General features: G+C 37.1%; 1 protein-coding gene across 4 annotated transcripts in view; it reads left to right on the forward strand.

The window, feature by feature from the left end:
- The window catches only part of PCCA (propionyl-CoA carboxylase subunit alpha), a 391732-nt gene that overhangs the window by 205570 nt on the left and 173270 nt on the right, over positions 1-12892 (forward strand). For all 4 annotated transcript variants that reach the window (XR_012002039.1, XM_026003697.2, XM_026003698.2 and 1 more), the window contains one exon: positions 2180-2290. Coding sequence is in view for 3 of the 4 variants with exons in the window: in XM_026003697.2 (XP_025859482.1) it covers positions 2180-2290 (111 nt within the window). In the remaining variant the exon portion in view is untranslated. The remainder of the gene's footprint in view (positions 1-2179; positions 2291-12892) is intronic.

Below are 12892 nucleotides of genomic sequence, written 5' to 3' on the forward strand. Positions count from 1 at the left end.
ATCGAGTTCTCACTTCCCCTAGATTTGACATGCCTCTCATTCTTCCTTTTTTAGTCGTCTTGATATCTTTGTAATGTGAGTGACCAGATCAAATATTCCCTTCCTAAAGTCCTTCTATCTCACAGAACTCACCCAATACCATTCGAATCCTTATTGTGGTGGTTACCTATTTTAACTTTGTAGGAGTCTTTGTGTTCTAGGCTCAGTGTTTCCTCCTGGATCACAAGCTTTCCCTTCTTTCCTTCCCTCCTTTCTTCCTTTTTCTTTTCCTCTCTCCCCCTCTCCCTTCCTTCTTCCCTCCCTTCTTGCCTTTCTTCCTCTTCTCTTTTTCTCCTCCTCCTCTACTACTGATTGAAGTATACTTGACATAAAATGAACTTATCATATTTAGAATGTTCAGTTTGATGAGTCTTGATGTATATATCCATCTTTGAAACCATCACCACAGTCATGACACTGAACATTTCTATCACCTCCAAGTTTCCTCATTGTCTTTGTAGTCCACCATCTGTCTGTCCCTGTCCCAGTGCGACCAGGTGATCTGCTCTGTGTCACTGTAGGTTGTCGAGGCTTTTCTGAAATTTTATGTTCAGGGACTCCTACAGTAGTCTTGTTAAATTCAGCATAATTATTTTGAGATGCATCCTCGTGTATCTTTTTATTACTAAATAGAATTCCATTAAATGGACAAATCACATTTTGCTAATTCATCTGTTGATGGACATTTAAATTATTTTCAGTTTTGACTGTTGCAAATAAAGCCAAAACCTTTGTTTATGTTTGTATAGATATATGCTTTTATTTAACTTGGGCAAATATTTAGGAGTGACTTGTCTGAATCATATGTGTGAGTATATGTTTAGCTTTTTAAAAACCTGCCAAGCAGTTCTAAAGTATTTGTGCTATTTATATCACACCCACCACAGGGTGTGACACTTATACTGTCCCATGTCCTCACTGACATGTGCTATTTCTGTCTTTTAGCCTTTATCTATCTATCTATCTATCTATCTATCTATCTATCTATCTATCTATCTAATTTTAAAAGCAAAGACTTTTTATTTTATTTATTTATTCATGAAAGAGAGAGAGAGAGAGAGAGAGAGAGAGAGAGGCAGAGACACAGAGGGAGAAACAGGATCTATGCAGGGAGCCTGACATGGGTCTTGATCCCAGGTCTCCAGGATCTCGTCCTGGGCTGAAGGTGGCGCTAAACCGCTGAGCCACCCAGGCTGCCTTCTTTTAGCCTTTAGCCACTAAGTTGGGGGTGTTTGGGGGGCATCTCGTTGTATTTCCTTGATGATAGTGATGTGCAACAACTTTTCATTTGTATATCTTCTTTTGTGAAATGTATTTATTTATTCTGTCATCGTACTGTGTTTTAAGCATTCTTTATATATTTATATATTCCAAATGCAAGTTTTTTGTCTGATATATATGTTGTGAACATTTTCTTTCAGTCTGTGGCTTGCTTTTTCACTTGCTTAACCGTATTCTTTGAAGCAGACTTTTAAATTTTGACGAAATACACTTTTTTTTTTTGTGGCTCAGTTTCTGTGTACTACCCAAAAATCTGTTGCCTACCTCAAGATAATCAGAATTTTCTTCTCTATTTTCCATAACTTACAGTTTTAGGTTTTACATTTAAGTTTGTTGATTCAGTTTGAATCAAATTTAGTTTATGGTGTGAGTTAGGGTAGAAGTTTGTTTTCTTTTATCCTAAATAGATATCTACTTGTTTCAGTACCATTTACTGAACAGACATTAATTTCCCTATTGAGGGGCGCCCTGGGTAGCTCAGTGGTTGAGCATCTGCCTTCAGCTCAGGTCGTGATCCCAGGATCCTGGGATGGAGTCCCTCATCGAACTTCCCACAGGGAGCCTGCTTTTCCTTCTGCCTATTGTCTCTGCCTCTCTCTCTCTGTCTCTCATGAATAAATAAATTATATATATAATTTCCCTATTGAATTGATTTGGCAGTACAAGCTTAAGTTTGCATTTGGTGTTTTATTACTACCATAACTTTAGACATGTTTTGCTGTTACTTGAAGTCCAGGAGGTAAATAATCTTTCCTTGGTTCTTGCTTAGTCATAAGACACAGATGATAAATTTCTCTAGATAGTAAGAGACTTTTAACTGACACATTCTCTAATTCAGTCTGATAACATTTTATTTTAGGTGTTACACATAATATTGCGTTACTCCGAGAGGTAATAATCAACTCACGCTTCATAGAAGGAGACATCAACACTAAATTTCTTTCTGATGTATATCCTGATGGCTTTAAAGGTTTGTATGCATTGAAGTATTTTACTGTATTAAAGTTGTTACTTTATGCTTTATTATAACGCATAATTTTTCTATTTTGAAATTAAGGCCTTTAGCCCATACTATATTTGATTTATTAACATAGAGTATCCTAGATTATTGACATTCGTGATTTTAGTATTCATGAGTGACTCATGAATGTGCAATAATCCATAATTTTGTTGAGTGAGGAATTCAAGTATGTGGAATGTTCTGCAAATCTAGTTTTGATGCAAAACATGGAGACAAAGAATTAGCCTACCTGAGCATTCTGGCTTCTGAAAGCCAATTCAAATTTGTACTCCCTGCTGGTATATTATATAAGTATATACAGGAACTCTAATGATTAAAACTTTATGAAAATTAGTACTAAAAATTTCAGAATACCACATGCTATCTCTGTTAACGAAAGTGAGGATGTTAAAGAAGATTATTATTTTTATTCATAAAAGTGAAGCTTTTAATAAAATAATGGGAGAATGTGAACTTTAGCACTGTGAAGTTACCAGTGAGTGTTTCTGGTAGTAGAAAAATTGCTCAAGTGAGAAACAGAGAAAATCCTTTAGTGAGGATTAAAAACATGGTCCATATGTGAGATAAAGGAACCAACAGGACTTACATGTGATTTAATAGAAATGTTATTCAGGAAAAAAAAAAAAGAAATGTTATTTAGGTGAAAGCCAGAAGTATCTACATATGTTCCTGATGAATTTGAGAATATATGAAGATGAGATTTTACTCTCACAAATGGCAAGTGTTCTTTATATCCATTTAGAGTGTTTTATTATGTAAGATGACGCAGTCATATGAGGAGCTGTGTAGAGATTTAGGTCAACTTCATGTATTGAGCTTTTGAATATATTTATAAAGCAGTTTCTTAGATTTTACAATACAGAGTTCTCATAAGACTAACTGGAAATTACTAGTTTGATTATTGTTTTAAAACAAATGTTATAGAGTTTTATCATTAGTACCAAGAGAAATTAAAAATGTTTTTTATTTGGGATCTTAGAAGAAAAACTAATGAGTCATATGGTTCTTTTTCCTCAACTTTTGAATTTTTAAAAAATATAACCCATGGGCAGCCCCGGTGGCTCAGGGTTTAAGTGCTGCCTTCAGCCCGGGGTATGATACTGGAGATCCGGGATTGAGTCCCATGTCAGGCTCCCTGCATGGAGCGTGCTTCTCCCCCTGCCTGTGTCTCTGCCTCTCTCTCTCTCTGTGTCTCTCATGAATAAATAAATAAAATCTTAAAAAAAAATATATATATATATATATATTACCCTAACATGAACTGCAGTTTTACACTTGTTCAGTCAGATGTCTATTGCTGGTTCATGAAGCCAGGAACCACTTATGTTACTGTTGTTAATTGTATATCTGGCAACTATAATATAATAGATACTAAGTAAACATTAAGAATCTTATTGATAGTATTGATGAGAAGGAGTGACCTTGGGTATTTTCAACTGTACATGTATCCACATTACCAGTGTATTGTATTTGATCCTAACATTTTGGCCTCTTGTCCTTTCTAAAGTTTTACTTAAAAGTTGTAGTAAGTTGTGACGTAGACTCAGGATTTCCATATGCTTTTATGTCTGCATGGCTCAGGCATCTGTGAAGGGGATGTGTCATGAAATAGTAGGCAGAAGGAGACAACAGGTGAAAACCTCAGAGAACTTCTAAACAAACATGTATACATACATACATTTACGTGTATGTCTGTATGTATACATATATGGTGTTAGATCTCATTACCAAAAATAGGCATTTAAAATTTCTAATTGGGGGATCCCTGGGTGGCGCAGCGGTTTAACGCCTGCCTTTGGCCCGGGGTGTGATCCTGGAGTCCTGGGATCGAGTCCCACGTCGGGCTCCCTACATGGAGCCTGCTTCTCCCTCTGCCTGTGTCTCTGCCTCTCTCTCTCTCTCTCTGTCTCTCATGAATAAATAAAACCTTTAAAAAAATTTCTAATTGTAATTGATTACAATGTACTGTACATTTGGCATTAGTAGAAAGTGTTCTGCATTCTCAGGCGAACTCAGAAATTTACTTAGAAACTAACATTGCCATTTTCTAGAATACATTTAATATATTACACTTTTTTTTTTTAAAGGTTTTATTTACTTATTCATGATAGACATAGAGAGAGAGAGAGAGACAGAGACACAGGCAGAGGGAGATGCAGGCTCCATGCCAGGAGCCTGATGCGGGAGTCAATCCCGGGACTCCAGGATCACGCCCTGGGCCAAAGGCAGGCACCAAACTGCTGAGCCATCCAGGGATCCCCTACACTTCTGTTTTGATAGGGCATCATCAGCATGGATATTATAATTCTATTAATGCTCATATAAGATAGGAACACAGTCTTAAAAATTGTTGTAAGTTGTTAGGACGATTATTTAATCTCAGCCTTTATTTTACATGTGAGGAGACCAAAGCCCAGAGAACTTGATAAGGCTAAATGATCAGTAATAGAATAAAGCCAGTAATTGAACTTAGAGTTTCTATCTCCTGTTTCAGTACTCATTCAATTGTGCTAGCATTCAAAAATCATAAATCATACAGGTTTTAAGAGTATAATATCTGTTGTTGTAGAATGGCCATAAGCACTTTAAAAGTACACACTTAGCTTTGCCATTTTTAGTGTGGACCTCTTACTGTCTTCCCTCCTATTATTTTCATGTTGGTTCTTCTCTGAGTGGCTACTATCTCTTGTTTTTCTTATAACTCTATTTCCCTCTCCCTCTTTTTCCCTAGAGCAGATATTTGATATATTAAACTATCATTTTTGATTGTTTGATATATGTGCCTGGAAGAGACAGCAGGAAGTGGCCACTGAAGTTAATCCAGGATCTTCTCCATATGTTTCAGGCCAGGTCATTATGCCCCTTTGGGATTACCCGTCTGCTTCCCATCTGTCCAGCTCTCCTAGGCACTGTTCATAGGCAAGTGCCTGTTTTTATGACTGATTTAAATTTTTCTAGTATATATGTTTATCATCCCAAATTTATTTGCAGAGTAGGAAAGTGTTACTAATGGAATGGAATGACTGTGCTTAAAACTAAAACAGGTTACATAGGAAGGTATTCTTCATGTATACTTATTAGATTATGATGTTGAAAAGCTATTGGCCTTTGATTCTGAAACATAAATGAAAAATAGGGAAGATGATATTTTGATTCTGGAAGAAAGAGAGGTAGAAGATTTTTTAAGAACTGTCATTTCAGGGTAGCCCGGGTGGCTCAGTGGTTTAGCGTCACCTTCGGCCCAGGGTGTGATCCTGGAGATCCGGGATTGAGTCCCATGTCAGGCTCCCTGCATGGAGCCTGCTTCTCCCTCTGCCTGTGTCTCTGCCTCTCTCTCTCTCTCTCTCTCTCTCTGTATTCTCATGAATAAATAAGTAAAAAATCTTTAAAAAAAAAAAAAAAGAACTGTCAATTCAGTTGGCCTGTAATGAACATTTTGGACTCCTTTCTCTGCTGCCTTGCTGCAGTTAAACCTCTAGCCCCATCAAAGGAAATGATCAGAATTTTTTTTGTGCTCTGGAAAGTGACATCTCTTTAATAAAAATTTGATTAAACACAAGTAATATACCATTTATTATGCTTCTCTCTTTTCCATTACATTTAGTCAAGTATTTCTAAACCTTTAAAAGTGGTGTAACCAGATCAGTGTGAATTTGCTCCTTGGTGAGTCACAGATAGAAACCACACCAGGTGGAGTTGTCACACAAAAGAAACTTTATTTGCAGCAAATAAGGATATTGCGGGGTGAGGGGAGCTTCCAAAGCTGTGACACTTTGGGCAAGGCTGAATGGGTTCCTATTATTTAGGATTAGGATGTATATTTAGTTGGGGGCCTTGTTATAGTATGTAAAGGCAGGTATAAGGCCTCACATGTGCTGTAAGGAAACATGCCTATATATACATTGTATGTTATGTAAACGAGGCTTTTTTTCTCCTTTGGTAGAGATTTGAATATAAAGAGTAAAGATAACTGTCAATCATGCTATTGTCTATATATACAGGTGTGAGTCAGGGGTTAATTTCAGACTGGTCTGGGTGGTCTGCCATGTGGAACTCTTTGGGGCAGTCATTAGTGCTTTAGGGGTAGTTTCAGTTGTCCATCGCAGGATATTATGCCTGTAGGGTCTTTTGTTTGAATTAAGAGAGAAACTGGAGAGAAGAATGTAAGGAAAAATTGGGGACAGAAGATGGTGAGTCCAAGCAGGTGAGCAGTAAAGATCATGTCTTGGGGTCCAGCCGACCCCAAGACATGGTGGTACTCTGATACTTGGACACTTGTATTGCCTTTGAGAATTCAGTCATTAAGTCATTCAGCAAATAATTGGTATAGGCTCTTGAAGAAATTGAAAAATGAGTAGTGTATTTTCCTTGCCCTTAAGGAGCTTATATCACAGAGAAATAAATATGTAAAGAACTAGCTACATCACAGGTCAAAATAAGGGCTAAGTGAAGATAGAAGCCAAGTGACCAGCACCAAGAAAAAAGTAACCAGTTTTGATTGAGGGACTCAAGGATGACTTCAAGGATGAGGTAGCATTTGTACCATTGTAGCACCTCTCCAAGGACTATTCTGGGGTGCTGCTTATCTCTGCCTAATTTTCCCTGGGGAAATTCCTAGAGGTAGGACTGTTGGTCTAAAATCTCTGGAAGAATTTCTTTATATTCCCTCCCTTACTCTGTAGAGGAGGGTGGCTTGCTCTCCTCCACCCTGGCAATAGCTTTGAGATTCTTCTTTATAGAGAATAAGATGCCCTCTATACCAGCGGACACCAGGCACGTTGGACAGAGGATTGGGTAAATGTGGACATACTGAATGTGGTGATGTCTCTCTGCCAACTGTTGTTCTCTTAGCTCCCAAGTACTGGCTTGGGAGACAGGCACTCTCAGTCACAATAGGAGAATATCCTTCTCTGAGAAACCTAACCAGCCATAGACAGATTACCTATAGGTGCCACAACACATGAAGCCTACACATGAAGCGAATCATCAGCAAAGCCACATCCCACAGACTGAGAACATGCCTGGCTCAGAATCAGGACATCTGTTAGCATCATTAATGATGACACTAGATTGGAAGGAAGGCACCAGATAACTGTTAAAAATAGATGATAGAACTAAAGCCACTTAAGAGAACACAGATCAGGCTTCTTAAAAACTGGGTCATGGACATGGGTGTGTTTATAGCACAAAGTTTACAGAGGTGTATCACAGATCTTGTGGTGCTACTATGTAATTTGACCTCCACGTAGTAACCACCAACTTAATGAGTAAGGGTGAGAGAACCTAAATATTATTTGAGGGTTGGGGCTTTTGTTTAAAATTCCATCCCCCACATACACACCCCAATCTGTAAGAAGGTTAAGAAGATGAGGACATATTGTGAGGAGGAAGTTTTTCTCTTTTATTTCATAAATATTTACTGAATCTATTAGGTTAAAGGTAGTTATTTAGGGTCTCAGGATACTGAAAACTATTATAAAAAGACTAAGGGTTTTAAAATCAAGAGTTGTATCTTTTTCTAGCCTGTCTTCACTAAAGAGTGCAGTAGAGATTTCAAGCTTTAATACTGGAGGTTTCAAAAAATGGGTTTGAGAAACTCTTAGAATTCCTCCCAGGCTAGGGTTCTAACTTTTAAGTGGAAATGACTTGCTGCTACTGAAGACATCTGCCCTAGAGTGTGTGAGGCTGTGTCTGTCCTGTGTGCCAAGTTGGAGGTTCTCAGTTTGTGCTGCCTCACTATTCAGGTCTCACAGACTTCTAGGATCATGTTTATGAGTCTTCTCAGTCAGGGTTGGCAGAGGTGAAAACCAAGTGTCAGATCGCAGTGCTCTCTTAGTTTACCTTCACACTTGACAAAGGGATAAAAAGAATCTAGAAGTACTTGAATATACTTTATCTATATCCAAAAGTTCTAGGTGCTTAGGATTCCTTGGTAAGCAGAAAGACCTGCTGCCCTTGGGGCTTTTTGTTGTTAGCAGGCAGCAGGTGTTCTCAACCCCCCTCAGAGCAACTTTACAGGTTTTTCCTGCTCACAAAGCTCAGTCCAGTGCACTAGCCCTTGCTTGTTCATGGAGAGCTGGGAATTGAATACAGGCATGTCTCCATTCAACACCAAACTAGCACACCACTCCCAGTCCCAGCTGCTTCCCTCCTGCCTGGACTCTGAACAGCCTTCTCACTGACCTCCTTCCAGCCACCATCGTACTTAGCAGTTCATCTTCACTCAGCAGCTGGAGTTCACTTTTAGAACCAAATCACATCTTCCCTCTTACATTGAAAGCCCTCAGGGAATGAATGGCTATACGAATTGTAATATATCCATGCTATAGAATACTTCTTAATGCTAAAATGTTAGAAACTGTCAGTTCATTCAAAAACATGGATGAATCTAAAAAATATTATCTACAAAAGAAGCCAGACACGAAAGAGTACTTACTATCTGGTTCCATTTATATGAAACTAGAAAAGGATTTAGTTGCTTGTGGCTAGGGAGGGAAAGCTGATGTAGAGGTCTTGATTGGAAAGAGATGCAAGCAAGCATTTTGGAGTAGTGGAAAATTCTAAATAGATGGTTGTGGTGTTTATATGGGTGTACACATTTATCAAACTCTTGAATTGCACATTTAAAATGGACGTATTTTGTATGCAGATGGTGCCTTACAAATGGCACCTCAAGGTTAAATGGTACCCCTAATCTTGTTAATAAAATTAGAATAAAATAAAAAGTGATGGCTTACAAAAAAATAGTAGAAAAATAGTTGTTATAAATTCAGTTTCCTTTTCTAATTAAAACACTCTAAAATACAAAATTAAACTAAGTTTGATTGGGGATGCCTGGGTGGCTTAGTGGTTGAGCGTCTGCCTTTGGCTCAGAGTGTGATCTCAGGGTCCGCAATTGAGTCCCGCATTGGGCTCCTGGGGGGGAGCCTACTTCTCCCTCTGCCAATGTCTCAGCCTCTCTCTGTGTTCTCTTCTAAATAAATAAATAAAAAAAAATCTTTTTAAAAAGCTAAGTTTGATTAAAAGCCTACGTAATGAAAAAAATAAAAAATAAAAAATAAAAGCCTATGTAATGAAAACTAATAACATAATTTTAAATGAAATGCTAAACAAAAATTTCACTTAAAATCAGGAACCAATGAATTCTGTGAAATGACCTTTATTATAAATCATTATTTTAGAAGATCAAAAAGCCACCTACCCCCCCCCAAAAAAAGCTGGTTTGAATATTTTAAAAAGAGGAGAAAAATTTTTCTTTTTCTGTATGTATTTATGTCCCTAGAAAACCCAGAAAATATTACTAAAAATTTCTAGACTTAATAAAAACACATTTGGCAAGGTAGGTGACTGCAACAAGATAAGCATTCAAAGTTAGTGTCTCTTCTTTTTGTCAGTGAGAGCCAGCTTAAAATGAAAATGGAAAAAAAGCCAATCCTGCTCATATTAACTGGAGTATCTTGCAAAATAGTGGAGAGAAATTTAATAGGGAAGACATAAAACCTATATGATTCTGTAAACTGTAAAATCTTGTTGAGGAAAACGAAATAAGATGTGAACATATGGAAAAACATGTCAGTTATTGTTTGGGGACTTAATGTTATAGGAGTGCCAATCCTTCCCCAAATGATACACAGGTTTTGTCATCTCAGATTCACAAAGGTCCACTACATTAAGTGATTAAAAAGTTCGTACATTTCTGAAAATAGCCAAGAAAATTATGAAAAATGAACGAAAAATAGACCTGTGCATTAAAATCTATTGCCGAGCCCCTCTAACTAAACAATGTGTTATAAATGATAGGAATGGAAGTACTTGAAAACAGAAAATAGAAAAAAATGAATAAATAAATCAGTGTAATGGAATAGGGAGCTCATAAACAGAAATTAGTATGTGTGGGAATTTTTCCTCTTACTATTTATGAAATGTTAGACCCTTAATTTATGCCAAATAGAAAAATGAATCCCAGGTAAAATTTAATTGTAAAACATAAAACACAAAAATAATTAGAATGAAATTGAGGAGTGTAGTCACTACCTAGAGATTGAAGTGATTTTTTTTTATTTTTTAAAAAATGATTTTATGTATGTATTTATGAGAATGAGTGTGGGGTTGGTGGGGCAGAAGGAGAAGGAGAAGCAGACTTCTCACAGAGTAGGGAGTACAATATAGGGCTTGATTCCAGAACCCTGAGATCATGACCTGAGCCGAAGGCAGACACTCAACCACTGAGCCATCCAGGTATCCCTCTTTTTAAACTATTATTGATTGGTCAGTGTCCATTAAATGGCTAGAATATAGTGGGGTTTTTTTTTGTTTGTTTGTTTTTTAGATTTTGTATGTCAGTAGTAAATTACTTATTGAAATTTTGCATTTGGGCTTTTTGTAATTTAAAAAAATTACTGTCTATATTATACCTTGGAAACTACAAAAATAGCATATATAAATATTTTTTGAAATTAAAATGTTTTTTATATATTAATACTATTGTATAATATACTATATTAGTCTATATTAGACTATATGGATAGTCTAATAATATCTTGTATTGAGCCATAGTATGATTATATAACCTCTAGTCACAGACTACCTCAACATGGTTGTGATATTAGGCAAAGCCATTTACATTTTAATGTCTATTATTTCACAATTTGTAAACATTACCATTGTTAGTAAAGAACTAAAAAAACTTCCATTTTTATGTGCATGCAAAAGAAAGTGATTATGATGAAGATCATAATCTCTTATTAGAGATGGTATGATGGTGTGGAGAACATTGAAGGAACTGTAGGTAGTTAGCTTGGAGAATTGGGAGACTCATTGTTAACGAATAATGCCGCTGTCATTAGTTTGACCTAATGTCATTTTAGTTTGACCCAGTTGAGCCCTAGATGCTGATTTGTGTGTATTTGTTGACTGTGTCTAACACAAAAGGGATCACTTTTGTAGTTGGTAGGGCGTACCATATATTGATCCCTCTGATGAAAGAGCCAGATAATGAACTAATCCTCAGGTCAAACCAGAGATTCAATCAGTGTCCCTTTCTGCATTTGACCAGCTTTCAGGTCCAAGTGATAGGATGGATTTGAGTCTAATCTAGTTAGAAAAATATTTGGAACATGTATTACCAGCCATCAGGACCAGCTGGGCCAGAGATTTCAGCAAGGGAGAAACCAGGGGGCATAGTGATAAACATTCGGAAGGAATGCAAAATCAGGGCCAGGGCAGACATGTCATGGGCGTCAGGTCCTAAGAGGACAACAGGAATCAAGGCCCCTTCGATCTGTGATCAGTAGTAGCCTTAGGTTAAAGCCATTATCATGAGAATAGTCACGGTGGAATCTCTTCTACACTTCCAGTTTAGACCTGAATACCCTCTTTTCAGGTGGCTGGATACCGCAAGAATGGTCAAGATAAACCCTTTTTTGAGTTGTAGGGTATCTAACTGCAGTGTTATCCTTCAAGATTGTTAATATACAAGTGTAAGAAAGAATAGAATTAGATTAGAATTATTTAATGTTACTCTAGTTTGGAAGAGTTGGGTGGAAGTCACAAACAGTCTAACTCAGTATGAGAAGTTAACAATCTAATGATTTAGAAATCTTTGAAAGAGTTTGTCAGTTTCCAAGTGTTGAAGTTTTATAGATCCTAGATAACCATCTGTCAATCATGCCATAGAAGAGATATTTGCACTGCATGGAAGTTGAAGAAGATCATCTCTGCACCACTTATTTGTGAAAATTGCCAGAGAGACTTAAACAGGTTCTAGAAACAGATATAAATTGTAGAAGTAGATGAGTCTTCTGCAGTCAGATGGAAATTTACTGGGAATTAGTCATTGGTAAAATTTGTAAATCCTTTCCAGTATCAATAAAAGGATTAAAATTGCTATGGTGCCTGAGTGGTTCAGTGGCTTAAGCGCCCAACTCTTGATTTTGGCTCAGGTTGTGATCCCCAGGTTGTGAGATTGAGGCTCACATTGGGCCCCATGCTCAGCGCAGAGTCTTTTAGGGATTCTCTCCCTCTCCCTCTGCCTCTTTCCCCTGCCAATCCTGCTTGCTTGCTTGCTTGCTCTTTCTCTCTCAAATAAAATCTTTAAAAAAGAAATTAATATGCATTATGTCTATTTCTCTGTGAGATGTGATAAATGGTGGTGACTCTTATTTGGGAACTTCCTTCCTCACTATTAGTACAGCTAGCAGTTTATTAGATCAAATGAAACACTGATTCTGTGTCTTACAGTTGAAAGGATTCTCATAATGCATTGTCTTTTTCTCTGCTGCTGACATATGATGTGTAAATGTGTCCAGAGAAATGACTGAACCACTGTAAGAAATCTATTCTGCAGCATGATTTAGTGTACACACAAAAAAGATTTGGTGTTCAAAATGTTCACACAATTTGTCTTTCTGATCATGACCTACTAAAAGGGTTTCATGGACTATGTAAGTGGTTTGTATTACACAGTTTGATAAATGTCTCTAAAATAGTTCTATTCAAAGTGAGCTCTGTAGACATGCAGCATCAGCACCACTCTGAAGCTTGTTAGAAATA

The sequence above is a fragment of the Vulpes vulpes genome, chromosome 6 (assembly GCF_048418805.1).
Source record: "Vulpes vulpes isolate BD-2025 chromosome 6, VulVul3, whole genome shotgun sequence".
NCBI lineage: Eukaryota > Metazoa > Chordata > Mammalia > Carnivora > Canidae > Vulpes > Vulpes vulpes.